The sequence below is a fragment of the Patagioenas fasciata genome, chromosome 3 (genome assembly GCF_037038585.1).
Source record: "Patagioenas fasciata isolate bPatFas1 chromosome 3, bPatFas1.hap1, whole genome shotgun sequence".
Taxonomy (NCBI): domain Eukaryota; kingdom Metazoa; phylum Chordata; class Aves; order Columbiformes; family Columbidae; genus Patagioenas; species Patagioenas fasciata.
The window spans coordinates 14,873,900-14,901,656 of record NC_092522.1 but is presented as its reverse complement, the minus strand read 5'-3'; the positions used below and the strand labels follow the sequence as shown (position 1 = coordinate 14,901,656).

At 47.8% G+C, this 27,757-nt stretch overlaps 1 protein-coding gene across 16 annotated transcripts in view; it reads right to left on the bottom strand.

Moving 5' to 3' along the window:
- SLC8A1 (solute carrier family 8 member A1) overlaps positions 1-27,757 on the bottom strand; it is a 146,519-nt gene that overhangs the window by 106,017 nt on the left and 12,745 nt on the right. For 15 of the 16 annotated variants that reach the window (XM_065835150.2, XM_065835143.2, XM_065835144.2 and 12 more), the window contains one exon: positions 4,991-6,826. In XM_065835150.2, the coding sequence (XP_065691222.1) occupies positions 4,991-6,789 (1,799 nt within the window). In that variant the 5' untranslated portion in view covers positions 6,790-6,826. Of the gene's footprint in view, positions 1-4,990; positions 6,827-17,900; positions 18,176-27,757 lie in introns of those variants that run through there. The other variant, XM_065835149.2, reaches the window with a different exon arrangement.

Here is a 27,757-nt window from a genome sequence, read left to right as displayed (position 1 = left end):
ATGCAAAACTGAGCTACAGAGGTCCCAAGGCTGAGTCAGGATTTTATTTTTGCTGTTTCTTCAGAAATACTTCACCCAACTTCTTTTGGAAAAGGAAAGAGGAACTTAGAAAAGCAGTACTACTTGGTTCCCCACTGCCACAATCTATACTTATTGACATTTTTAAAGAGCTCTTGGGAGGGAGGCTATGTGGTCTCTGGGGCCGCTTTCCCTAAAAGTCAGAGGATTTAGTTGCTGTTTGTGTCACTTAGTATTTGGCTCCTAGATTTACGCTTCCAGAGAAATGGCAAAACTGGCTTGGACAAGTCAAATTCAGTGGGCCAAGAGCGTCTCTTCCTAAACCTGCAGCAGATACATTTTATAATAATAGCTAAACTATATATTATGAACAGCAAGATCTATTGACATAAGATTCTTCATGCACTCAGAGGTGTAACTGCGTAGGTGAAATACCAGTTTCATTGGTTTTCTGTATAATTGTGTGTATCATCTTCCCCACTGACTTACTAATGCAATAAAAACTTGTCTTTTGTGGGGTGTGGATGCAGACATCTGGAATGCAGATTGTAATAGATCTCTAGTTGCAATGTTATCTCTGGAAAAAAGACTACTTTTTGAACATGAAAGAACACAGTTTTCATACTGTCACAACTGGAAGAGGTGCCCCTCCTGATATTTTCAGACAGTAAGGAGAAGAGATCTCACCAGCTGGGGAAGGATTGCTTCCTCCTGTAAGATTGGAGGCTGGACCTCTTTTGAATGATTTGGCATTTGATCAGGAGATAAAAATACATGGACTATATGAACCAGTGGCCTCTTTTATGATCACAATAGCTGCAGTAGATGGTTGGGCAGGAAAAGCCTGCAACTACTTATCTTCTCCATGTTCTCATCAAGAAAGCTTTAATCATCGATGGAGATGCAAGACAAAGTTGGAGTCATCTTGTTAAGGATGGCTCCAGAGGGAAGGTTCTGTCTTACACTTTAAATCATAGCACCTTGCCCTACACTGACAGCTCATAAACCCAGGTACCTGTCCAACATCACTAAGACTGTCCTTGCTGAGACCCAAGTCGGACACCTTTAGCTTTTCCACACAGCTTGGAACAATCTGTCATGCACATCAAGATAATCCCTTTGCAAAACGCATTTAAATGCCTTTTCTTTCACTTGGCAACATGCACCCATTGAACACACAAGCTGTGCTTCAAGAGCAAGGAGCAGAAAAGCATCACTCCAAGAAGCTACCAGGCAGTGCTGGGATAAAATGTTCCATAGGAGGACCAACATCTTCTCTGTTATACATCTTTTTCAGTAGCATTGGAATGAGATCTTTGTTTAAATGCACAGGAGTGGCAGTTACACAGCTATTTTGTGCGCTCTGGGAAAGGGGACATCAACAAATTGCAAAACGGGTAAGTCTCTCTGGACACTGCAAACAAACAACATGTTACATAATTGAGCCTTTTGGGAACCAGAGGAAGTCTCCAGAAGATCAGGGCCCTCCCAGCACTTTCTAATTTTTCTGGGACTTACCAACAAGCCAGACCTCTAATAATAGATGCTTGTACACAGTTTTCTTTCATCCTTGTGTCCCCCTGCACTGTTCTACCTTTGTTGGTAGTGCCCCAGAAAAACACATCTTACTCGATTTTATCAAGCTGATTTATACAGCCTAGAATAGCAGAGCTGAAGAGGCACTGAAGACCTTTAGGAAGGGCAGCAAAACCATCTCATGGCCACCAGAGCATGGGAAAACCAGAAGTTTTAGAACTTTATTGAATCAAAACATGCTGGGGAATTGCACCATTCTACATAGCTGTGATTTAGCTGAAGCACAGCAATAACATAGCAAACAGGCTTTAGCTCTGCAATCCACATTTTGCACTAGCATATCTTCTTTGTTCCCATTAGAGCAAACTCTTCCAAGAGAAGATGCCCATAAGCAGGATCTCCAGCTTTAGGAACACACACACTGCTGTAGGGCTGCCCTAAACTTGTGCCTGGGCAAACACGGGCCTGCAGAAATCTTCTGCAAGTCAGATTGTAGCATCCAACACCTGAACATGGACTGTAGCAGCTAAGTTTTAGATGAATACCTACTGCCTTTCAAGCATGTGAATAGATTGCAATTTATACAACCTATTTCATCTCTGTCCCTGAAAAACCTCTCCCACCTGAATGGAGCAAGCCCCTTGGCCAACATGTAGTCCTATAGTTGCCACCTCCTCCCACCCCATTTCCCAAGCCCTCAGTTGTACCAGGCTGCAAACTCCTGAGGTGATGCTTAGAATAATGGAATCATTTTGGTTGGAAAAGACCTTTAAGATCATTGAGTCCAATGTTAACTTAACATTGTTAAGTCCACCTCTAAAACATAAAATTGTAGAATAATTTTGATAGGAAGAGACCCTCAAGATCATTGAGTCCAACCATAACCTAACTCTAGCACTAAACCATGTCCGTAAGAACCTCATCTATGTGTCTTTTAAACACCTCCATGGATGGTGACTCCACCACTTCCCTGGGCAGCCTGTTCCAATGCCTGACAACCCTTTCCATGAAGAAATGTTTCCTAATATCCTATCTAAACTTTCCCTGGTGCAACTTGAGGCCATTTTCCCTTGTCCTATCACTTGCTACTTGGGAGAAGAGACCAACACCCTCCATGCTACAACCTCCTTTCAGGTAGCTGTTGAGAATAAGGTCTCCACTCAGCCTCCTTTTCTCCAGGCTAAACAGCCCCAGGTTCCTCAGCTGCTCCCCACCAGACCACCAGTCTTGTGGTCTAGAACCTTCACCAGCTTCATTGCCCTTCTCTGAACTCGCTCCAGCACTGAAATGTCTTTCTTGTAGTGAGGAGCCCAAAACTGCACACAGGATTCCAGGAATCCTGCCGAGTACAGGAGGATGATCACTGCCCTGGTCCTGCTGGCCGCACTATTCCAATGTATACATACTTCTCACATACTGTCCCTTCCTGCGACTCCAAGGAGAGAGAGTTTAAGGGCAATAGAGCTATGATAGCAATGCCCTGGCATCTCCACAGAAAAAAAAAAAACATACTCAGGCTTCTAAGAAAGCTGTTTTCCTTCATTTTTTGCTTGCTGTGCACAAACTGACAGCCAGTAAGAAAAGGCAGAAAGAGGCTTGCTGTGGGGAGAGTGCACCAGCATACCCTGGGAGGCTGGGCAGCAGCTCCCACAGGATGTTGTCAGCCCATTTCCAGCACACCCCTTGCTGTTGGCAAAAGTCAGCAGTGGAGAGTTTAGTGGAGGACAGGCCACCAGCACAGAGAGTAAGGACAGCACAGTGGGCCCCAGCACAACACTGAGGAGATGGCAGAGCCATTCCACTGTGAAACCCCACCTCACAGGCTGAGCTCCAACAGGCAGTGCAGGCGCAGGTGACATCATGTGTCTTTGATGAAGGACAGCACAGACATCCTGGCCATAGTGATGGATCCAAGACAAGGGGGGGGCCCAAGCCCCTCTGAGCACAGTCACAGAGCCTGCAGCCATTTGTTTGGCCTGCTAAGTAAACATGTCACATCCCAGGGGAACTGAGGTTAAACATCACATTCTTCCTGCCAGAAGCCCAGTTTTGCTAGTGCTGAGTGACCTGGTTAAAAATAGCCGTTAGGGGATATCCTTATAGCCCAATTGATTGCATCTTGCAGACAACTCCATGCTTCTCCGAAAATGGGCAAATAAATAAATAAATAAATAAATAAAAAGTAACTGCTTTCCTCTCTACCAAAGTTGTAATTCCGGAGCCAGGAGCAATGGCATATTGTGTGCTCTTGACCCTTGTGTGAGCAACATTCATGTTCTGGTCTCCAGACTGCTGGAACTCTGAAGTTCTTGCTCAGTTTTTCCTCAGAAGTCGAAACCCCAGCTGTGGGTTTCCCCATTCGCTTCATTCTCCCTGCGCACAGAGAGCAGATCCAAGTAACAGGCAGAATAAAAGGTCCACTCTTGGCACTCATCATGAGTCTGTCTCAGCTCCTAAGAGACCAGTTGTATGATACACAACAGCTAAGTCAACATTCAGCTCTCCCTTGACACAGCAGTGCCATTTATCAGGGAATTCTCCAAGTTCTATGCAGTGGCTTTTTGCTACAGACTCTGCTATTAACAAGGATTGATCTACAGTCACAGACTTCACTGTAGGAAGAGCCTGAGGCTGGAACAACACAACTCTCAAAGCTTGCTTCTCCCAGAGCCCCAACTGGTCAAGGAAATGTCTTCATGACATACCCAAGGATTTTCTACTGGGCTATTTTATATTCTCCACATAACGTAACAAACAAGGCTACAGCACTGATTTTTTTCTACCATCCACCCAGCAACATTCAGGACCACCCTCCAACAGCTTTAAACCTCTTTTTTTTTTTATTTGCAAGCAGCCAAATGTGGCTACAGTTGCATCCTAACCATGACACTTCTCTGCATGATGATACTTTTTCAGGACATGCATTGTACAATGACACAGGACTGTAGCCTTCAGAAGAGGAGGAGGTGAAGTGACCTTCACCAAAGCCCTGAACAGAGCACTGGCGGAACAGTCTGTGGCCCAGTCCTGGATGACCTGACTCAACAGGCAAGGGGAAGTAGGTACCACAATTCATACACTCATTTTAGGCCCTTCACAAAACAGGTCCTTATGACTGGGTGATAACAGCCAGCTCATTTTTGTTCACTCCTGCACTGTAAAGCCAAGGCTAGAGAGATCTGTATGACACATGGATAGGGTGCAGGAGGCTAGGCTCACAAACCAGTCCCACCTTCCTGCTGCTGGAAGGGTGGAGTGCCCCTGAGCAGGCATCACTCTCTGGTCTGTTAGCAAGGCAGGGACACAGCATTTCAGGCTCCACAAAGTACATAAGGCCATTTGTGACTTACTGCGATGTGCTGACACCCAACACCTCCAGTGCATTTAATTTCAGGAGAAATGGAGACTGTAAGTAACAAATAAAACCTTCACTTACACTATCTCATCATTCTGGAACTCCAGCTCCCCGCAGGTGTCTTCAAAGTCCTCTCCTCCACCTTTGGCTGAGCCTTCAATGGTTTTATAGGGCACAATAACATTTCCTCGTGCACCAGAGGTTCTCAACACTTTCACTTCCATGGTCCCTACACTTTCACTGACATGTGTTACGGGTTCCTCAAAAGTGAAGATGCCAGCGTGGTCATCGTCAAAGATGGTGACAGTGGCAGTAGATGGTGATCCCAGGCAGGCAAGTGTTGAGACACGACTGGCTTCAAGAATGCCCTCATCTGAGGCCTCGGTGCTCACACGAACGTTGCTGAGATGGACCAGGAAGTTCTCATCCTCCTCAAATATGTCATCATCAATTATGCCAACACGGATTTCCTTCTGGGTTTCTCCAGGCTTGAAGACCACTGTCCCTTCAGTGAACTCATAGTCAGAGCCAGCATTGGCTGTCCCATCCTCTGTCCGGAAGTCAACATATACCGTGTTGGTCAAGTCTCCTCCCCGGCGAATGATGGTCAGGGCGACAGTGCCACAGTTCTCCAGACACTGGTAGGTACCCTGCTCAAAGTAGAGCTTACTGATGGGATCATTTTCTGCCACATCACTATTGACCTCATGCATGCTGACAGCTTTGCGGGCCTGGTCTGCAGCATGTCTCTTCAAGATGTTGCCAGCTCCCGTCATGAGCCGAGTAGCCTGAATGCGGTAAAAGGCCCTGCTCTTCTGCTGCTGGCTCAGGACCTGGTAGTTAGCCAGCTCTATAAGCTGTTCAATTTCCTTGTCGGGATGCTTTTGTTTCAGCTCCTTCAGGATCCGAGCCATTTCCCTCCTGGCTTCCTCATCATCCTGGTCTTTCTCATCCACCTCTAACACCAGTGTTCCATCCAAAAAGTTCTCCACATGAGAATTAGCAACCTTTCCATCCATCTCAATATCAGCCTTGGAGGAGGGCCGGTCACCCTCATGCTCAATGATCATGCCTCTCTGCTTGCCAGCTCGATACTTCTTGTAGACGTACTTGTAAAATAAAAGCCTCCTGTCAGCTATCCAGGCAAACACCACACAGATGGGGAAGAAGAAGAAGGTGAGCAAGCCTTCCCAAACCTCCACAATCCCAGGAGAAGACACAGATAAAATAATGTAAAGCCAAGTGTAGGCAAAGATGCTCCATGCTGCTGTAACAAAAAACACTCGCAAGTGCTTGATCTTCCTTATCTCTCCATCTGGAACAACGTAAACACAGATCGCAATGATGACAAACATGTTAAATGCAGCACTCCCCACAATTGTGCTTGGCCCCAAGTCCCCCGCCGTGAAACCATGGCCACACACTTCAATAACAGACAGGAGGATCTCAGGGGCAGATGAGCCCAACGCCATCAGTGTGAGGTTAGAAACGGTCTCATTCCAGATCCTCACCGTGGTTTTGCTGGTCTCACCATTGGGCTTCTTAATGGTTATTTCCCGCTCTTGGGATGTGATGACTTCGATGGAGGACATGAAGCGGTCAGCTATGATAGATACTCCCAGGAACATGTACACCATAGCTACAAAATACACGGTTGCCCGAGCGATTTTGTCACCGAATGAGGGGTCTTGGGGTTCCCATATTGGTAAAATCACACCCTTTTTGCAGATGTATGAGCCAGTGCACTCCTCGGTGTCATTCACAGGCAATTCGCTGGGGCTTTCTGCATGTATGCCATCTGCGTGGAAGAGCAACACCAGCACAACGCTCAGGAGTTGGAAGCTCACTGGGAAGGTAGGTGGGTGAGTTGCTCGTGACATGGCCGCTTCCACTGAGCAAGCTCCAAATGTCCTCAACCTGCAGAGATGAAAGGAAACATACATTCAGTGAAGCCGACTAGGGATAACAAGATTTTCTTCTGCACCCTGTTTATTTCCTGTCTTTCCCAAACATCTAATCAAGCTACCCTGTTACTCAAGAAGACCCATCTTATGAGCCCATTTGTGTTATAATTACTGCAGTGTTCCATGTACAAATTATCCAGCTCAGTTATCTGAAGAAGGATGGATTCGGATGCTAACAGTAGGCTAGCATATACCCCCTTTAGCTACCATGATTTTTTATGCCACTTTATTTCTCTTTGCTGAAAGCCTATTAGTTCAATTGCATTTTCTGGTTTCTCATCTAATTAAAGCCCATCATTCTGCTTCACAACTGGCAGAAGTGTTTCCCATTTCAAAATTACAGAGCACCCACTCACTGGAGTTCAGGCTAAGAGCAGGACAGGACAGAGAAATCTACTATCCCCTCATAATTAAAAGAAAATAGATAGATAGATCGATAGATCAATAGATCGATAGATAGATAGATAGATAGATAGATAGACAGACAGATAGATAGATAGATAGATATACTTGCTGCTTTTAATCACTGTAAACTCTGTATTTCACAGACTTGTCTTGCTCACAGTCCCCTCAAGCACCTACTCCACATCAGATATCTGCACAAAGTGATGTCAAGCCCTGGCAAAACCTTATTCTTTACAGTAACTTGATCATAAGGTGCATCAGTAGGGCAGTCTTTAATTAATGATTTTGGAGCCATTCCTTCCACAGCGCATCACTTTGCACCTTCCCAAAGCTGGAAAGAACCTCATACGCAGCCAAGCATGGCTCTCTCGGCATGCTTCGAGAGGAAACCTGTGCCTGTGCTCTTTTCCCACTAGGTCAGTTTTGACGGCTTCCCCTTCAAGAGCCTTTCTCACTCCATTTACATCCGTCATCAGGCATGACAGCAGTACTTGCCCTTGTCCTGCCTCAGAATTTTCCAGCAGTGTAGAAGAGCTGTTAAAGAAGTTTGCAGTTAGTTAACAGTGCATAAAACGACAGAACAGATGCCTCTATGTACATAGAGATGCTCAGTGCAAAAACCTGAGCATGCTCAGTGTGACATTCTCAATTTTACTAGGCAATAAAAGCCAGAGTCCTAGTTATTAAAGCTATATTTTCTCCTCAAGGAGAGCCTTTGCTATACTATGTTTCTCCATTCCAAGTTGATTTAATCACATGGTACTTAGAAACGTTTCTATGAAGAGAGGAAAATTAGTATGTCAATACTTTTGCTGGAGAATACAAAAGGCTAAATTGGTTTTGCTCATAAAAAATCCACATCCCAGAAAGAAAAAAAAATGCTCAGCCATGAAATGTTTCAACTCCTAAGAAAAGGATGGTATTCTCAGGCCAATATCAGAGATGGGACACACGCAGGAGATCCACTTAATATCTCCCAAAATCCAGCCTCTGCAACACCAGGAAGGTCTCACCCTACTATGTGCCATTTGCTTGATCTCGAGCAAACACCACACCAGGTCTGGCAGCTGCACAGCTGCCTGCACTTGAAGACACAGATCAGCCAGTCTACACTAAGGCTGCATCCAGTGACAGCATCCCAGGTGTCAGCTGGGGCTGGTCATAGCCGGCATGACCCAAGCAGGATGGCTAAGCACACCGTACCTCTTCCTCCTGCAGGAGGGCTTGTTCCACAGCACAGCTGGGAACCAGGCTGGCTCTCCGGCCACACAGCAGGCTACACATGCTGCATTTCTGACTGCAAAAGTACAGCCAGGTGGGTGTTCCTGGGGAGAAGAATTTATCTTCCTAAAAAGGCACACACTAAAACCTCCTTGAAGAAAAGTACCTGGTCACCACCACCCATCCCCTTATTCCCCATGATGCAGAAATCACCCTTCCTGATCAGGGTAGGGGCACATTACACAGAGACGAGGCTGCATGCGAGTGAAGAACTGGCTGGAGGAAGCAATGGGTACCATCCTGCAGCCATGTAACAGGACCTACTCCACAAAGAGACATCATAATGATGGATCAAAGCCCTCTCCTCCATTTATTTAAGTATGCTGTAGTGGGATTATTGGGCTGGAAGGATAATACTGAGACTTTATCAAGACAGTTTTATAAAAATGGCACTTTCTTACAGGAATTGCTGGTCTGCCTCTGCCATCCTCCCAATTTGCTAATTAAGAAAGGAGGAGCAGGAAGTAAGCAAGTCGGAGAGCTGGGTGACATGAACAGATAAGATAAACAATAAAAAGTAAGTCTCCTGTATGGAGACAGACTTAGAAGAAAGGAGACCTTTGTGCTGGAAATCCTGCTAATGCTATCAAAAGCTGTTACTGCTCAATCCAGAAGCCCTGAACATTGCTCCTCCTGATCACAGTTGCTGGGTACCGTCTGCTTCCCAAAATGCAGGTTGTAGCCACCACCACTTAGAAATTTGAAGTAAAAAATCGAAAACATAGTGTTGGTAAACAAAAGTACCTTGTTGCAGGCCACTTGCTGGACAGCTGATTTGAAACAGATGTGCATTCATGGGCACTAAAGTTTAGCCTAAGCACGAATTAGTCAGCCAACATCTGTACTCCTGTGTTTCACACTGCTCTAAACCAAATCTTGGAGACATTTGATAAATGAGCTATCGAAACACAGGCTGACTTGGTATGTACTCTATTTATCCCCGATAGCTTCTAAGTGTAGTTTTTTTAAATATGTAGGCTTCAAAAAGTTTAGTTTGGGCATTAAATATTACTAAGCTGCACGGTTCTTCCCCCTCTTCTTCTAAAGAGCAGTAGTTTCAACTGAAAACTCAAGAGCATCCACCTGCCCTTGTTCAGTTAATTTTCTCCCTGTGGCAAGTCATATCTTTGCACATGTACAATTATTCAGAGCAACCAGGCATTGTGAAATCCCCTTGGCAAGAAGAGGAAACAGATGGTTCTAGAGAAAATATTATACTCTGGGTCGCTGATTTAGGTCATAAAGAATAGGAGAGTCCCATCACACTTTGGACCAGTTCTATAATCTTAAAAGGATTCAAGCGCTGGAAGCCCCAGCCAGAAAAAAGACACCCACAAAATCAGATTAATAAGTCAATTAAACTTTGTAACCATGTTCTTCCCTTTAGAACATTCTAATATAAGTTGGGTTTGGTTTGTTGGTTTGTTTGTTTACTTGTTTTTAATCAAGTCCCATATTATGTTAAACAGGAGGAAAAAAGGCCTAGAGGCTGACATCTGAGCAATCCATCTTTCTGGCCTTCCCATCCAGCTCCCAAGGTACAAACAATATATTTCGCTCAGACAGCAGGAGGTAAGAGTCATGGAACTTTTCTGGAGAGTTCAGATGGATGAGGAAAGACTGGAGCTTTGGGAGAAAAACCCACCAGCCTTGGCAATGTACCAGGACCTTTCTTTGATGACAGTAGTATCCCCCATCTCTGTGTTGGATCTTCTCTAGCATTTTGTGGTGCGGTCATTAAGAAATATTCACATACCCTCAGCAGCTTTTCTACTTAAACCAGTTCACATTGAGTGTTATTAACACCAGACTTGGAAATTATGGAGAGCTAGAAAATGCTTGGCCATAACATTCTGGTTACACACACACAATCAGAACCTGACACTCAAAATATCTCCGTGAAGCAGCTGCTATAAAATTAGCAGATTTTCTTTATTTGTACAATCCAAAATAGACAGCTTGGTGCCCAGAGACCCTTTTACTCGGCATTTGCATAGGGTCTCGGCGCATGGTCCGCACACTACTGCAAGCAGAGTGGTAAGAATATTCCCAGACAAATCATTCATATTTTTCTCTAATGAGAAGCAAGGCTACCAGAATGCCAGCCCTCCCTCCAAACCCAACTTTGTTAGCTTTTCATTAAGGTGTCTGAATTGCATTTCCCATCCTGGCCATCAACAATAAAAGCAAATGCAGTAGGAGATTCACAGCATGCAAGGTCAGTAGCCCCAACAAATCTTTCCTGCTGCGGTGTTCATGGCCTGGCCTCACTCCCTCAGCACCTCTTGAGTCAGACTGATCACAGCAGTGCTGGGCAAAGGCACAAGCTTGATGTGGTGAGGAGCCCCAAATCACCACCCCAGGCGAGCACAACCCTGCCCATAAGCACTACCCCATGCCTAGGGGCAGCACCCAGAGCTCTTTTTATCACGGAGGGAGTGAATCTGTCCTTGGGCTCTGTGGAACTGGCTGCCTGAGAGCTTTCAGGTGGAGCTGGATCTAACCAGGAGAGCCAGGTCCCACTCGGGCTCTCCTGAAGTGGCAGCTGTGCCCCTTCCCTTTGTGGACAAGCTCCCCTGGGGCACTAGCTGTTGGTTTTTGCACACATGAAGTAAGCCTGCAAGAGTCCTTGTGCTCCCTTCTAGACAAGCTTCAGTTTAGAAGCAGGTACCAACCAACAGACATTGGCCCAGCCTTTATTCCAGCCCTTAGTGTTGTGAAATACAAGGAGGGCAGTTGCTGCCCACAGCAGGGCTAGGAGGGCTGCAGAGATATTTGCCTCTCTGCTGGACATGGGAGCTCTAGCTTTCACAAATCTGTAGGACAGAGCTGCTGCTGCCAGCTCGTGCTGCAGCACCCCAGTTTAGGAGTTGCCAGATGGGGAGAAAACTGGTTTTTAGACTCTACTCTGACCTTTCCCTGGCAGCAGTGCTCCATCAGGCTGGCTGGTTGCTGCATATGAAGTGAGCCTGAAAGCTGCTCTGCGTTTCAGCAAAGCACAGCTTTTTCTTTGCAGCAGCCTCCCAAAAGTCCCATCTCCATTTGGGCACTTCGCCCTTGAAATATCCACTGTAAGACTCGTCCTGTTATTTTCCTACAGCTTTGTATCACACACAGGTTTATGACCATCTGCAACAAGCTAGTGCCCCTATAATTTTTCAGAGTAGGGAAAAAACCCTGCTAGCGTGGACACTTTCATTACAGAAGAATGATTGGGCAAGGAAGAAAAGGGCCTGGGCTCACAAAGAATGAGTCGCCACACAAAGACAGAGAGTGAGGCTTTCCACGGTGAATTTTTCCCAGCATTCGAATGAAAACGCTCTGCAACACAGAGCAGCTGTAACACAGCAGCATTCACACCATTACAGTCACCACTACCTAACAGTTCCTACTTCACTGTGCCATCAGCTTCATAATAAACATTATTACTGTGAATTTACTGCCAGCTTGTATGGGAGAAGGTGTCCCCACAGTTGTGTCACTGTGTATAGAAGGTGGGAGCAGCACCCTCCCCCCGACAGGGTGACTGGTCACTTGCTGGGGGGCAGTAAGAAGTTTGCTCTTCATGGGAGAGTGGGTGCTTTTTGGCATGCTGCGGGGACATAAACAGGAGCATGTTGCAACACCATGGGGATTCCCGCACAGCCGTTTCCCATCCCATAGCCAGAGCTAGACAGAAAGGAGCTTTTCCTACTGAGAGTGTGCTGCTGCAGGGGGGTGGGAAGGCAACTCAAAACTCCCTTTGCTGGTGTAAGACGCGGGATAAAGATTATCACTCTTCAGCCAGAGGACCCATAAACTTTGGCAAAAAAGCAGCTAGTTGCTACTGCAAGGCACAGCCAACCTGCAAGCTAGAGGAACAGAGCCTCAAAGCAAGCCAGCTACACACTGCTCTGCCAAGTGTCCCTGGTGAAAAGACAACAGTCCCCAAAAAGGCTCCGAGTGAGAGGACAGGGTTTCAAAGCCAACAAGTGCCACCCCCCAGCAAAAACGACTATTTCAAGTTATGTGCCCTGTGTTCCTAAGCCAAGATCAGACCTCATCTCCAAGTCACCACACCCCTTTCCCAGTTTCTCTTGCAGTAGAGCCTACTGAAAGCAATATCCACCCTTATCTGGGGAAAGTGCTGCATACCTTACCACCACAGATGGGACTCATACCCATTGCTCTCTCTCCAGAGGGCTAGAAAACCTCTCTACCTCCTCCTGACCCTTCCTGCCTGTGCTGAAGCCTCTACACCTGTGCCTCACTGAAAGCAGCAATCTGCTTCCCAGAAAGGCAGCTCAAGCAAAACCCATGCAGGAAAAAGACAAGACTGCAAGAAAAAAAAAAAAAAGAAAAAACACAAACAAATTGTCTGGTCTCTGACCATCAATTAGTAAATCAGCCAAGAGCTTAGGTCCAGCTTCCTACAGCCGAGGGACATAAAACGGATGCCAATAGCTCTGCAACGTATGAGGCGGTTGGAGATTTGTCTAGGCAGCCACAGGCTCCCCTGGCTTCATGTCTGATCTTGGTGCTGACCAGCTTTGGTAAAAAGCAGCTCCTGCCAGCTGTGGTTTTTACCCATCAAAGCAGGAAAAGGACTCTACCATCATGCTGGCTGCACATCCGGACCCATGGAGGAAAGTCACTATGTCCATACACCATGTTGTCGCTCAGGGCTGCACAGTGTGATGGCACTTTAAACACAGCTTAGAAAAACCTTGGCTCACAGCCCTGCTCTGGCTCTGCCCAGCTCCTTCTCCCTTCCGCCCAGTTCTGCCACTCCAAAACAGGCACAGCCTGTTGGCATCTCCTGTCATGACCCTCCAGATCTCGACATCAGGAAAATGATTTCCAGGCCATCAGAATCCTGATTGCATCAGTACAAAAAAAACATCAAAACCTTTCCAAATATAGTCTGAGACACAGGCCCTCCGTGAAACCAATCAGTAAAATACACATCAGGCCACCCTGTTTTCTGTAAAGGACATTAAAAAGTTAGAACAATTATCAGTCAGCAACTGATTTTTCCAAGTACCCTATCTCTTCGATAAAGCATCCAATACCCTCCCACAATCTCCGCAGCAACTTTCCAAAATAAACAGACAAACAGAGAAAATAAACCAACCCTGACATAAAATTTCAGCCAGATTGGATGAATTTGGTGGCAGTTTGTAGAGAATGAGCTTGCAAGTGTGTGTCAGGGAGATTCCAGCCTTGCTTTTTAGCACATGAAGATCAAGCAGCAAATCAGCCCTTTCCCCCTTGATTGAAGATCTCAGAAAGGAAAATGCCAGGAAATGAGAAGCAAGGGAGAAACACTACATTTCTCTTGGGTTGTTTGGGTTGGTTGTTGTTTTCGTTTATTTGTTGGTTTTGTTTGAGTTTTGTTTTGGTTCGGGTTTTTGTGTGTGTTTGTTTGTTTAGTGTTTTGGTTTGTTTGGTTGGTTTTTTTTGTGTGTGTGTTTTTGTTTGGTTGATTTGGTTTGGTTTTTTACATATTCGCTCCTACTTGCTACCTCCAGACCATTTCTTTATCCCGGTCGCCTGCTTTTGGTCTCTTCTTTATCAAGTAGCACCAGTCTCTTCCCCATTATTCCTGCTGCACTGTTACTGCCTTGCTCTTCCTGTGGATCTCCTCTCCTGATCTAAAGCACAGTGCTGTCCACCAGGTCTCCACGAGCTGACTTTGAGGCTGCCTTACCAACAGACTGTCTCTGCGACCTCAGGGCAGCCCTTCACCTCCTTGTGCTCTGCATCTCTGTCTGTAAAATGGGAAGAGCACCTCCCATGAGTGCTGGGAAAATAAAACACTGCTAATACGCCTGAAGCTCCTGGGTAGCCTGAAGAGGAAGCATCTGCCCAGAGATGCCCCACAGGGGCCAGGAGAGAGAAATTAGCAGGCCTGTTGCTTTCCTCTCGCCCGTGTCTGCTCTTCCCCCTGTGCTCGTGTTTGCACTGGGTTTGCAGCTCTGTGTGGGTCTGTACAGCGGGATGTTCTTTTGGACTCTGCAGCAGGAAGAAGCAGAAAGCTTCAAGGGAACAGAGACAAATCCCCAGTTGGCAGGTCCCTGCACCCATCCAGGGATGAAGAGGTGGGAGACATCCCCCAGAATGTGTGTGGAGAAAGGTTGAGGTGACTGCGGGCTGTGGACCTGGGTGATTTAGACACTGCCCTAGACAGAAACTGGGCAGGTTAGTTTAGGCTGGAGGGCCATCTTGGCACACTCCATTCATCAGCTAGGTACCTAGCCGTGGCTGGTGAAGGGTGGTAACACCTCCCACAAGAGTCACCCCAGAGGTACCTCTCTTGAACCGCTGACCCTAGAGGGAGCTGAATGCTACTGCTGAGCAGACACACCATTTTTAGACCACCAGATCTCAGGAAGGGGAACAGAAGCGCAGATGTGTGTGCCAGGCCTTGGTTGCTTACCTCAAAAGTGAGGTTAACCATAGAATCATTTTGATTGGAAGAGACCCTCAAGATCATAGAGTCCAACAGTTAACCTAACACTGGCACTAAAACATAACCCCAAGAACCCTGTCTAAACACCTTTTACACACCTCCAGAGATGGTGACTCCATCACTTCCCTGGGCAGCCTGTTTCAATGCCTGACAACCCTTTCTGTGAAATTTTTTTTCCCTATATCCAATTTAAATGTCCCCTGGTGTAACCTGAGGCCATTTCCTCTCATCCTATTGCTTGCTACCTGGGAGAAGAGGCCAACACCCTCCATGCTAAAACCGCCTTTCAGGCAGTTTCAGGTCTCCCCTCAGCCTCCTTTTCTCCAGGCTAAACGGCCCCAGTTCCTTCAGCAGTTCCTCACAAGACTTGTGCTCCAGACCCCTCACCAGCTTTGTTGCCCTTCTCTGAACTCTCTCCATCCCACATTTTTCCCCCGTCTCCCCCGCTTTCTCTGTCTCCCCAGGAGAGCTTTGCAGCAAGAAATCTAACTTCTACTTGTAGCCAGGTTTCCTTAGGTAGCCAAGAATATGAAATCACAGTTTCCATGCCTGTCTGTCCCCCTCCCTCCCAATTTCAGCTAAAATCACCAGAGGGATAGAGATAGCAGAGCAAGCCAAGTTCCTACAGGCTTCCTGAAAATAGCTGGAGAGATACGACTCATATCCTTAGCAAGGGAAAGACTGGTCAATGAGCTCAATATTGGATGCCAGAGTTGCAACAGCACAGCAACCTGAGCACCCAGGTTCTGCCCAGATTTGCACAGCTGCAGCCACCAGTGTTCATGATCTGGGAGCATATGCAGATCATGGCACCCTGAGCTTGAATAGGGCTCCAGTTTGTTCACTGTATCAGTTGCAAGTAGAGCCAGTATTGCATGCTGTTTGTGTTGTCTATGACCAACCTGTTGGCTGGTTGTCCAGTGATGCTCATGCCTTGGGGAACACTGGACTTTATTACAGGATCTGAGTTTCATTAGGATGCAGGAGAACAGTTGCTTTTGCCCAGTAAGCCAGGAGGACTGTGTGATCCCCAAAACACAGCAGAAAACCAAGTTCATTCTGGATGCATTGCTGGAAAACTGCTACCTTGACAGCCCTCAGCAGATCAGGACACTATCAAAGACCCAAACAGACAGACAAATGACTGTGCCTATATGGCATCATGCAAAGTGCTGTGAAGACTCCCAAGAGCAAGGACATAAACCAAGTTGATGCTGCGCCATATTCATCTGTGCCAGAAGAGCAAACTAGGTGCAGCCTGACTAGCTGTAGAACAGTCAATATTTAAGCCTCAAGAGCAATTCACAGTCAGAAGATCACAAAAAGCCCAGTGAAAGCAGGAGAGAGAGAAGCGAGCAAAGTTTCAGCAGCTTGAAACTGTGCTACTTGGTGTTGGCATTCAGGAACACTAGGCAGCAATCTCCTCAATCAAACATCTTGAATACAAACCCTGGTACAGACAAATCCTTGAACAACACAGCTCCCCAGCACTGGCTTAGGAGTTTATGTCTCCAGAGAAACAGAGCTGGTGGGGTGTAAGACGAGTCAGGGAAGGCATCAACTTTCCCAAGGGAACGGTGATGGGGATTCACGGCTTGGCTGGTGGGTTATGGCTCTAGAAATGCTAGATTATTTCTCTATTTGGTCTAAATGTCTCTGCTGGAAAAGAGGGAAAACTGCTATTGGAGAACCAACCCGAACAAAAAGGGGAAGAAGAAATATTTTTCAGATGCACCCAAGGGAACACAAATGCCTTTCTTTGGTGATGACCACTGCCTCAGTCAAAGCCATACAGCACAGCTTCTTTTTCCCCAGCCGTCATCATCACATCAACGTACAAGAACCCCAGCTTCCCTTTTCTAAATAAGAGTACATCTCTTTGTGGTGGTAAGAAAAGCACATGAATGCCTAGGCAGGCATCAGGAGAGTACACAGAGAACCCCAGCCTTCCTCAGCCCCCATTTCCATAGCTCTACTCGCAGATTTCCAACATCTGGGATTGGAGGTACTGTTTCCTGCGAAGCACAAGCAAAGAGGAGCCCTGAAATCAAATACTTGCACCCACACGCCTATGACCTTGTGGTTTTACTACAGCTTTCATTTTTAGACTCTAGTTCTCCCTAGTGCTTGCTGCATTTTGGCAGTTTGCTTTTGCCCTGGAGACAGAGCTGAGTGTGGGGTTGTTTAGCATGGTTCGGCGGGGAGTGAAGCAACAAGGCTACGATTAAAGAATTAAACTCGAGATGACGGAAGAGCTCCAGCCATGCTTCCACCTAGACAAAGCCTACGTGATGAGCGCTGCTTAATGCCTTAGTAACACATGCCGATCGAGGCGAAAATGGGTACTTCATTGTGGCTGCAGGTGCCTCCGACCACTCACCTCGCTAACCGTTTCGAGGCAGAAAACCCCGGGGCTGGAGGAAAAGCAGCCCTGCCAAGAGGCACGGACACCCCCGCCGGGCGGAGGCACCGCATCCCCGCCGCCGCGCACGGGGGAAGATGCCCGTAAGCCCTCCGGGAGGAGGCGGTTTGCTCCAGCCCCTTCCCCGGCCCCACATAGCCGGCAATGCCCGGCCCTTGGGGTAGGGGAGAGGTAACCCCCCGCCGCAGCCGCGCCTCCCGTCGCGACATGTCACGAATGGCCAGCGGGGGAGGGGGGCGACCCCCTCGCCTGCCTAAAGGTGCCGTGTCAGGGTTGCAAAAAGCATTGCCGGAGCGGGGGGCAAGCATCCTACCTCCGCCGCTCCATCGGCTCCCACACGGCTCCGGGCCCCCCATCCTCCCTCGGCACCGGGGACCCCGGTGTAGAAACCAGTGTCGGGGCGGCGGGGGACTCGTCACGTTGGTTAGGGCTAGGGCCGGGGCGGGAGCCGGTCGGTCGCGGTCCTACCTGGCGGGGGGCAGGAGCTGGCGCCGCCGGGGCCGGCTCAGCAGCGGAGGGGCATCACGGCGGGGCGTGGGGCGGGTGGCGGAGCCCCGGTGCTCGGCTGCGGCGCGGCGGCGAGCGGGAGGGAGAGAGACGGAGGGAGGGAGAAAGGAGGGAGGAAGGGAGGGATGGATGGAGGGAGCGCGCACACACACACACGCGCGCACACACACACACACTCACACACACACACGCAGCGCCCGGGGATGCGCTCAGCCGGCCCGCCCCGCAGGCAGCCTCCCCTCCCTCCGCATCCCCCCCGCGGCGCTAAGCGGGCAGGGAGAAACCCGCTGTCCCCCCTCCGCGGTGTCAGCTTCAGCCCTCCTTCTCCTCCTGCTGGAAATATTTCCCGATTTCCTTCTCGGAGCGAGGGACTTTGAAAGGCAGGACTGGTTGCGGACACACCCCCAGCAGCGCTGCCCGCCCTGCCTGGGGCAGCCCCCTGCCCTGCCCGACCCCAGCTCTGCCCTCCCTGCCCTGCCTGCCTTGCCATCCCGACCCGATCAGCTCCCAGTCCTGCCGCCGTGGCTCATCGCACCCTCCCTGGCCGCCCTGCAACTTGCCAGGGCAAACCCGACCCCATTTGCACCCTGCAGGATGGACTGAGGCCTGGGAGAGATGGCTAGAAGGGAAGCAGAATGGGGGGTGCCCCACAGTGCTACCCATGGCTGCTATGGGGAGGCAGGAGGCTAGGAACATCCCAAGGGGCCCTGGGTTGAGGGTCACTCCCCTCTCATGTCACCAATGTTGTGTTTGAAGAGGACAGCAGGGGTCATGGGAGTGACAAGCAAGGGGCATCTGGGTTGTCTAGGGCCCTCCTGGGAACTGTCCCCACATCTGGCTATGTCCAGGCCAGGCCCTGAACCTGCAGAGCCTCCTGTTCCCAAGGGAGGGTCATTGGGGTTGGGGAGGTCCTGCAGGAAGCCAGCAACCTGGCACAGAAGGACTTGCCACACCACAGGCTGACCCAAGTGTCCTTTCTGTGGGCAGTTCCCCTTTCACCACGCCTGAATGACTCCACCCTTCGCTGACTCCAGCAAGGAGCAGATGAACCCATTGTCCCACCCTCCAGGCAAAACTCTGTGGCTCTGGAAACTTAAAATAGGACAATAGCTAATAACTCTCACACTGGTAGTTGCCAGTACCCAGCGACCTTGAGTAGCCCTATATACCCAGATCCTCAGGTGCAACAAGAACTGTGGAGAAGCAGAGTTATAATGGTAGCTCCTGTATACTTCTCTCACTTATCTTGTTGGCTGTGCCTGTAATTTTTGTCACCACTGGCAAGAGGGCAAGCCAGAATTTTACCTTTGGATTTCATTTGTGCTTTTCTTGCCTTTTTTTAAAATTATTTTTTAGATTTTTGCATCAGCATACCCTTCAGCAGAGACAGAAAACTAAATTTCTCTGTTCTAGATGAGGTGTGAGACATGGACAATGTCACCAAACTCCTTTGTAAAGCACCTTGTGATAAACCGACCAACCAGCAAACCAGGTACTTGTTATTCGTGTTGCAACTGTTATTGATATTACTTAGGTTTGGTCTTACTTTAAGAGCTTATTGTCTACATATGGGATGAAAGGCATTTCCAAATAGGAATTTGGTTTAGAAAAAAAAAATTGTTTTGTGTACAGTAGCTAACTCTGATTGTCTGTCTCACCTCTTTTGTTTTAAAACTCTTCACAGGAGGGATAAGCTTGCATCTGGCCATGTATGGTACTTAGATGGGACTCAATTCTCTCAGCAGGGCCACTGATATAAAACGATCACAACTAAATGTGTACAGCACGCACAGTAGTGTGCTCCGATCAGGACCTGAGCAGACCAGTGGTCGTGTGTCAGTGGTGCTTGATTTGGCAGTAGATGCAGGACACAAGACACTGCACAAGCTGACATAGCAAAGGGATAGTGTGAACAGAAGAAATTGGCATGGTTGCAGCAAACACAATCCCTCGTGTTGCTTTTCACCCTGCACACTGAAATCTAATCATTGCAACAGTAAGCAGTGGAACTCAGATTTTAATTAGCTGTCAGCCATGAAGTTCTCCCTAAAGCTCCCTGTTTCCCTTAGTTATGTTGCTGACCTACTTCCCAGCTCTTTCTCTGAATACGGTATACAACTCCTTTGGAGCACCAAGACATTAACTCTGCTAATGGGGATGCACTGGTGAGCGGCTCTCTGATGAGCCAGGCACATCCCCAGTTCCTCCCAGCTCACCTTTCTCTGCAGCTTGCAGTGCATGTTACTGTCTCCCTGTGCCCCCTGCTGAGATCCTCAGAAAGGCTACTTCAGGTAAGAGGTTTTTGTGACATTTGAAGGAAGCTGTAGAGAACAAGAGTTTTTCAGTGTTTGCGGTGATGGTCTTTAGTCTATGCAAATGAAACCTTTGTATCACTCAGCCTTAATGGAACAGGGACAGAAAAGGTGAAGCAGAGAAACATCATCATCTCACACGCACCTGACTGCAGCTTTCATCTGCTTGAAAAAATTACTGATTAGAAGGGATATAAGGCCAGGAGGGTATATGTCTCCTGCTCCCCAGGCCCTCACACATCCCTTTCCAGGCACAGTCAGACCTTCACCTTTCGCAGTCTCTGAAAGAAACGTGGAGCTGGGCTGTGAAAGAAAGAGTGGAAGGCAGAGAGCAGAGAAGAGAGCGGGCCTAATTGATGAGAGGAGATACTGTGTGCGATTTGCTCCACACTGCAGTGACTGCAGTTCGCACTGCTTTTTCTCAGCCAAGCTAGCTGAAGTGCTAGCTGTAACAGCACAGAGCTCTGCATGGGCTATGAAATCTGCTGGACAAGCTGAGCAAATGCTCCTGTGTTCTGCCTGGTCCTCCAGGCAAAATGCAACAAGACTGCTCATGTCCTGACACAGCAAGTTTGTCATGGTGTGGGCATACCTATGTCTCATCATGACTGCAGCCTGGGCTGTGCTGGAAGAGGCAGCGGTTTGCTCCTGCTACCTTTCCTTCCCTGTCTCTTTTTGCAGTCATGCAAGTGAACACCTACCATTGCAAACACGCTTACAACCACTAATTAGTAGTCTCAAAATCATGGGGATTCTCATGCCAATGCTAGCGAATGGTTTATTCATTCATTCATTCATTCATGCACACCCACAGCTCTCTTTGACAGTAGCCTGCATCTCGCTGCAGTTGCTGGAGGAGGTTTCTGGATATTGTCTACATATGCAGAGCAGAAAGACAGTTCCTACCTGCAAAGAATTGGGTTAGTGGACTGTGGAGCCTTGAGCACGGTGCAGAATGGCGTGAAGAAAGACATCTGGGCTACTGCACAATTTGGAGGATGGGGACACAAACTCTCAGGTATTTAGTGCATTGACAAAAACTTTCTGATGCAAATGGTGGAAGAGTCAACTAAGAGAAGGGCACTGTTGGACCTCATTCTCACTAACAAGGAGGGTCTAGTTGAAACAGTAAAGGTTGAGGGCTGTCTTGGTTGCAGCGACCATGAAATGATGAAGTTCAGGGTCTAGTGTGGCAGGAACAGAATAGCAAGCAGAATTGCAACCCTGGACTTTAGCAGGGCAAACTTTGGCCTTTTCAAGCAATTGCTAGGGGAAATCCCATGGACAAGGCTGCTTGAATTTAAAGGGGCCCAAGATAGTTGGTTAGCATTCAGGGACTGCTTCTACTAAACTCAAGATCGGAGCATCCTGACATGTAGGAAGTCAAGGAAGGGAGCCAGGAGACCTGCATGGTTAAACAGGGAACTGCTGGGTAAGCTCAAGAGGAAGAGGAGAGTTTATAGATCATGGAAGGAAGGGCTGACCACTTGGGAAGAATATAAGGTTGTTGTCAGAGGGTGTAGGGAGGCAACTAGGAATGCTAAGGCCTCAGAATTAAACCTGGCGAGAGGGGTCAAGGACAATAGAAAGAGCTTTTTCAAATACGTGGCAGATAAAACTAACACCAGAGGCAACGCAGGCCCACTGATGAACAAGTTGGGTGCCCTGGTGACAGAAGCTATAGAGAAAGCAGAGTTACTGAATGCCTTCTTTGTCTCTGTCTACTCTGCTGGAGGCTGTCCTGAGGAGCCCCTGAGGCCCCAGAGGAAGTCAGGACAATGGAGGAGTCTGCCTTGGTTGATGAGGACTGGGTTAGGGAGCAATTAAGCAACCTGGACATCCATAAATCCATGGGTCCAGATGGGATGCACCCGCAGGCGCTGAGGGAGCTGGCTGAGATCTTGATAGGCCACTCTCCATCACCTTTGGCAAGTCTTGGGAAATGGGAGAGGTGCCTGGGGACTGGAGGAAAGCAAATGTCACTCCAGTCTTCAAAAACGGCAAGAAGGAGGACCTGGGTAGCTATAGACTGGTCAGCCTCACCTCCATCCCTGGGAAAGTGATGGAACAACTTATCCTTGGTGTCATTTCAAGGCATATCAAGGATAAGAGGGTCATTAGGGGCAGTCAATATGGCTTCACCAAGGGGAAGTCATGCTTGACCAACCTCATAGCCTTTTATGAGGGCATAAGGAGGTGGATAGATGATGGCAAAGTGGTGGATGTGGTCTGTCTTGACTTCAGTAAAGCATTTGACAGTCTCCCACAGCATCCTTGCTGCTAAACTGAGGGAGTGTGGTCTGCATGATCGGGTAGTGAGGTGGACTGTGAACTGGCTGAAAGAAAGAAGCCAAAGAGTCATGGTCAATGGGGCAGTCTAGTTGGAGGCCTGTATCTAGTGGAGTGCCTCAAGGGTCGTTACTGGGACCAGTATTATTCAATATATTCATCAGTTACTTGGATGAGGGAATAGAGTGTACTATCAGCAAGTTTGCTGATGACACCAAGCTGGGAGGAGTGGCTGACACGCCAGAAGGCTGTGCTGCCATCCAGAGAGACCTGGACAGGCTGGAGAGCTGGGTGGGGAAAAAATTTAATGAAATATAACAAGGCCTAGTGTAGAGTCTTGCTTCTGGGCAAGAACAACCCCAGGTTCCAGTATAAGTTGGGGAATAACCTGTTAGAGAGCAGCGTAGGGGAAAGGGACCTGGGGGTCCTGGTGGACAGCAGGATGACCATGAGCCAGCACTGGGCCCTTGTGGTCAGGAAGGCCAATGGCATCCTGGGGTGTATTAGAAGGGGGGTGGTTAGTAGGTTGAGAGAGGTTCTCCTTCCCCTCTACTCTGCCCTGGTGAGACCACATCTGGATATTGTGTCCAGTTCTGGGCCCCTCAGTTCAAGAAGGACAGGGAACTGCTCGAGAGAGTCCAGTGCAGGGCAACAAACATGATGAAGGGAGTGGAGCATCTCCCTTATGAGGAAAGGCTGAGGGAACTGGGGCTCTTTAGCTTGAAGGAGACTGAGGGATGACCTCATTAATGTTTATAAATATGTAAAGGGTGAGTGTCATGAGGATGGAGTCAGGCTCTTCTTGGTTACAACAAATGGTAAGACAAGGGGTAATGGGTTCAAACTGGAACACAGGAGGTTCCACTTCAATTTGAGAAGAAACTTCTTCTCACTGAGGGTGACAGAACACTGGAACAGGCTGCCCAGGGGGGTTGTGGAGTCTGCTGCTCTGGAGACATTTAAAACCCGCCTGGACACATTCCTATGTAACCTTATCTAGGTGTTCCTGCTCCGGCAGGGGAATTGGACTAGATGATCTTTTGAGGTCCCTTCCAATCCCATACATTCTGTGATTCTGTGATTCCGTGATTCCTTGCTTGAAAAATTTCTGTCTTGTATTCCCTGCAAAGGAGACAAGTGGTCAGCAAAAGGGCAGTCTTCCACTCAGCCACAGCATCCTCATCTCTGAGCAGCTGTCCTGCCACCCTTTCTTGGCTCAGCCTGAAACATCTCCTCAATGGGATGCTTCAGTCTCTGTTCCAGCTTTTGTGGGTTCAGATAATGCTGGAGGATAACAAGTGAGTCCCCAGTGATTAGCTATCTCTGGTTGTGGTGTTCTTCGAGTCCCTTCAGAGATGCCAGAGAGATCCCGCAGGAGCAGATTGGATGTCACATCTGGCTTGCCATACATCTGTCTTTGTTCCTCATTGCAGCAGACCTGAGCCTGTGCCCACTGAACCTTCTCTGTCTCTTCCCTGCGTGTTATTGGCAGAGACCTGGATATCTCTGAGAGTGGTGTTTCTAAAGAAGATGCTCAGAAACATAGTTTCCAGCAACTTGAACATTCACTGTCACCTTCAAGCTGGCCTTTGCTGGTAAGAGGATAAATCAGGCATTTACAAATGTGACGGATGGAGATGGACACAGCAGTGAACAGGAAGGGCAATTCTGTGTGATGGGCTTCTTTTTGAGCTCTCCAGGCAGTACCTCCTTAGCTGTTTCCAAGTAGCTGGCACAGTCATAGTCCTGATGATCCCAGGGAGGTCTGAGCCCATGACATTTTTCCATCAGCCAGGCCGAGGTCTTGGATGTGGAAGGTGTCTTCTAACCTTGGAAACCTGAGAGTAAAGACTATATCCCAGGGAGAAGGCAGTGCTCGATGGGATGTTTCGTCATGTTTGTGAAAAATCAGCAGCCTATGGTTTGCTGTCACTGCAGTGCTTTGGGAGCCTGCAGAGGTAACTGCAAACACCACACTTGTGCTACTTTTGAGCTTTCCCCCAGGTGCTTGCTCTATGCTATGTTTTATGAGGGTTTAAACAACAAATCCAGAGCACTAATTGATGACCATAGCATTCAACAGCTTGAGAGAGAGTTTTTCTGGAAGAAGCATAGACTGATCAAATTCTTCAAAGCACTCCATGTGTGTGGCAGACACAAAATAATCTTTTCACTGGAAACCACCTGTCATGTAGGGGTTGAAAGCAGAACTAGTTATAGGTGCTGGGCATGAATTTAAGAAGCTTGGAAATGGGGAGAGATGCATGTATTTTGCAAACATCTAGTCCCCAAAATAAGCCAAAGACTCTCCTCTTCAAATTCTGCTTCAGAATGCCATTTTTCTCTTTGAAAAAAAATGCTATTTGCTTATCAGGGTTATACAGGAAAAATTCAATGTGTGCAGAATGACTTCAGTGCCTGGGCTTAATGTAAGTGATGTACAAGGTGCAAACTGTCTCCTTACTCTTCTCAAAGGAGTTAGAAACTCAAAAGCCTTCTGACAGCTGTCATTTGTCTCAACAGCAGTGCATGCTAATACTAGCATTTCACTCCCATCCCCACTTCACAGGCAAAAAACAGTTCCTAGCCTGAGTCACTGGAAAATGAAGGACCAGATGTCCCCTGCTGAACTGCCTGTCCCTTAGCATCTTTTCCCAACAGAAAAATTGAAGCTTTGTTTTGCTGTTAGAAAACTGCAGAATACAGGAACTAAAACTGTAGATGTAAGGTCAACTGAAATGCCTTTCCCAGTGAAAGCAATAGCCCAGGGAGTCCACTGCCTCTAGATGAGTGTCCTGTAAGGGGTCATGGAGCTGCAGTGTGCCAGCCCCATGGCAGCACTACAACCAAGCAGGCAGTAGCACTCTGCGCTTGATGCTCCTGCTCTTTTCACCACCATCCCAAGGCTGCCCTGGCCTGGAAAAATCTGGCTGAAAAAACATCCCCCCAAATCCAGAATTATAAAACAACAAATGTTGTGTTCTCTGGGTTTGACTTCTGCTTTTGAAACCTAGAAGTTTAACATTTTCCAATATACTTGATAGCCAGAACTAAGTTTAAAGAATAAGATGAAATAGTGATATGTAATCACATGACTCCAAGAGCTTGGACTTTAAGAAAAACCAGAGTCTAAATACCATGGTAATGTGTCAAGATCTGGGAGCCATGTCCTGTCAACTGAGGACTGTGATGTTTTCTCAGCAGCTCTGGTGTCACATAAGGCCATATCCCTAATCCGATCTGTGTGCAGGTTCCCATTGCTACCAGTGGGACACACAGGGTGAATCAGATGTAGTGCATGACTCTGGCTGTGGCCTCTGGTTGTGAAAGTAATTTGGCCTACTCTGCACCATCTGTTTGCCATCCCTGAGCAAGGCTGGATATTCCAGAAAAAACAGACTTTTTTATTAAAAGTGAAAAGTGACTGACCTCGGCTGCACAAAGCACCTTATTTATACTATATTTATATATTCCAGGGCAAGAAAGCTGCTGAAACACCTTGCAAAAATCAAGCCCATGAGGCAAGAGGTTGCAAAATTACTTCTCTTAAAGGGAAACTTTTCTTCACTATAATGGGCTCTAATCTGTGCTGTCCTTGCCGGCTGGTCAGAAATCTTCCTTGCCTCCTTACTGCTTTGGCTTTACCAACCTCTGTTCAGGTCTGCCCCATTTTGGGGACAGACTTTTTAACGGGGCCGGTTACAATAGGACAAGGAGTAATCATTTTAAACTAAAGGAGAGGAGGTTCAAGCTAGACACGAGGAAGAAATTTTTTAAAATGAGGTTGTTAAAACACTGGCACAGGTTGCCCATAGAGATGGTAGATGCCTCGTTCCTGGAAACATTCAAGGCCAGGGTGGACAGGGCTCTGAGCAACCTAATCTGGTTGAAGATGTCCCTGCTCATTGCAGGGGGTTGGACTAGATGACCTTTGAAGGTCCATTCCAACCCAAACTATTCTACGATTCACCTCCAAGTGACCTTGCCTGGCTCCCTCCAGCACTAACCAGCTCTGCTGGAGATCAGCCCCTGAGTCCTGGGGACAGAGCAGAGCTGAGGAACATGTTGTACACTGTTATCAGGATGCAGTAGTCAATATTAGGCCACAAGAACCCATGGGAGTGGGCATTTCTGTGCTCCTCAGTCTTCCCCAAGGCACCTTGGTGAAGGCACGTAACCTTGCTCCTGGCTGTCTCTGTTCCTGCAACAGCTAAGGCAGCAGCATGGTTCTTATCCCGGTTCCCTTCTCTCCCCATAGCTCAGGCACAGGTCCAATGGACAGGGACTCCCACTGGTGCACATATAGGTCTTGCTATTTTGGCACTGTTTGCTCTATTTGCACTTCTAAAGATGTATAGACCAAGAATGTGTGTCTTTGTGCTACACGCTTAAGCAGGGGTGAGGCAGTAACCAATACTGTGTCCTAAAGATAGTAGTTGAAGCTCTGCGTGTAAAGAGAATTTAACCAAAAAAGATAGAAACAGGAAAACCAGATTTAATTTCTGTATTACCTAATGGTTGTAGATTTTTTTTTTTCCTGGAGATTTTGGACAAATGAAGCTGTCATTTGTGAGATCAGATTCTCCTTTCAAATTCCCCATGCTGTCCCGTGCCAGCCTGTTTCCCCTGTGGAGTTTCAAACATGGCCTGTTTGAAAGCTGCCCTGAGCTGTATGGCTTTTCCATGGCTTTCTGGATTGTAATGATACTTTAAAAGGATTGAAGATACTCCTTTGCCAGCTGCCTTGTGGTTAGAAATCCCCAAGTCTCTTATAAAAATCTTCTGCTCTTACAGGAAGCTGTTCCCCGCATCTGGCAAAACTGTTTAGGTTATGAGGCTGTATCCCTGTGTTTGTATGAGCAGGAGGGACACAGATATGTATGTGTGTGTGTATGCATTCAGATGTTTCCTAATGCATGTTGTGCAAGCTCTAACTTCTTCCCTCTGTACGTCTGCTTATTGAGATGAACTCCTGCTCTTCTGTGAGTGCTCCTGTCTCTTCAGCAGGTGAGATAGTTTCCTGAGTGCAGCTGTCAGTCCAGGATCATGGACTGCTGTAGTGTTTATATGTGTGTAGGCTGGAGATCAGGGAGACAGAGCAAGAGCAGGGACCTGGGGATTCAAGCATCCCCCAGCTGCTGCTGTTCCAGCAGTGCAGACAGTGTAGTGGCAGGGTTGAGAAGGCATGACCGTATGGGGAGAGAGCAGAGATCTGGC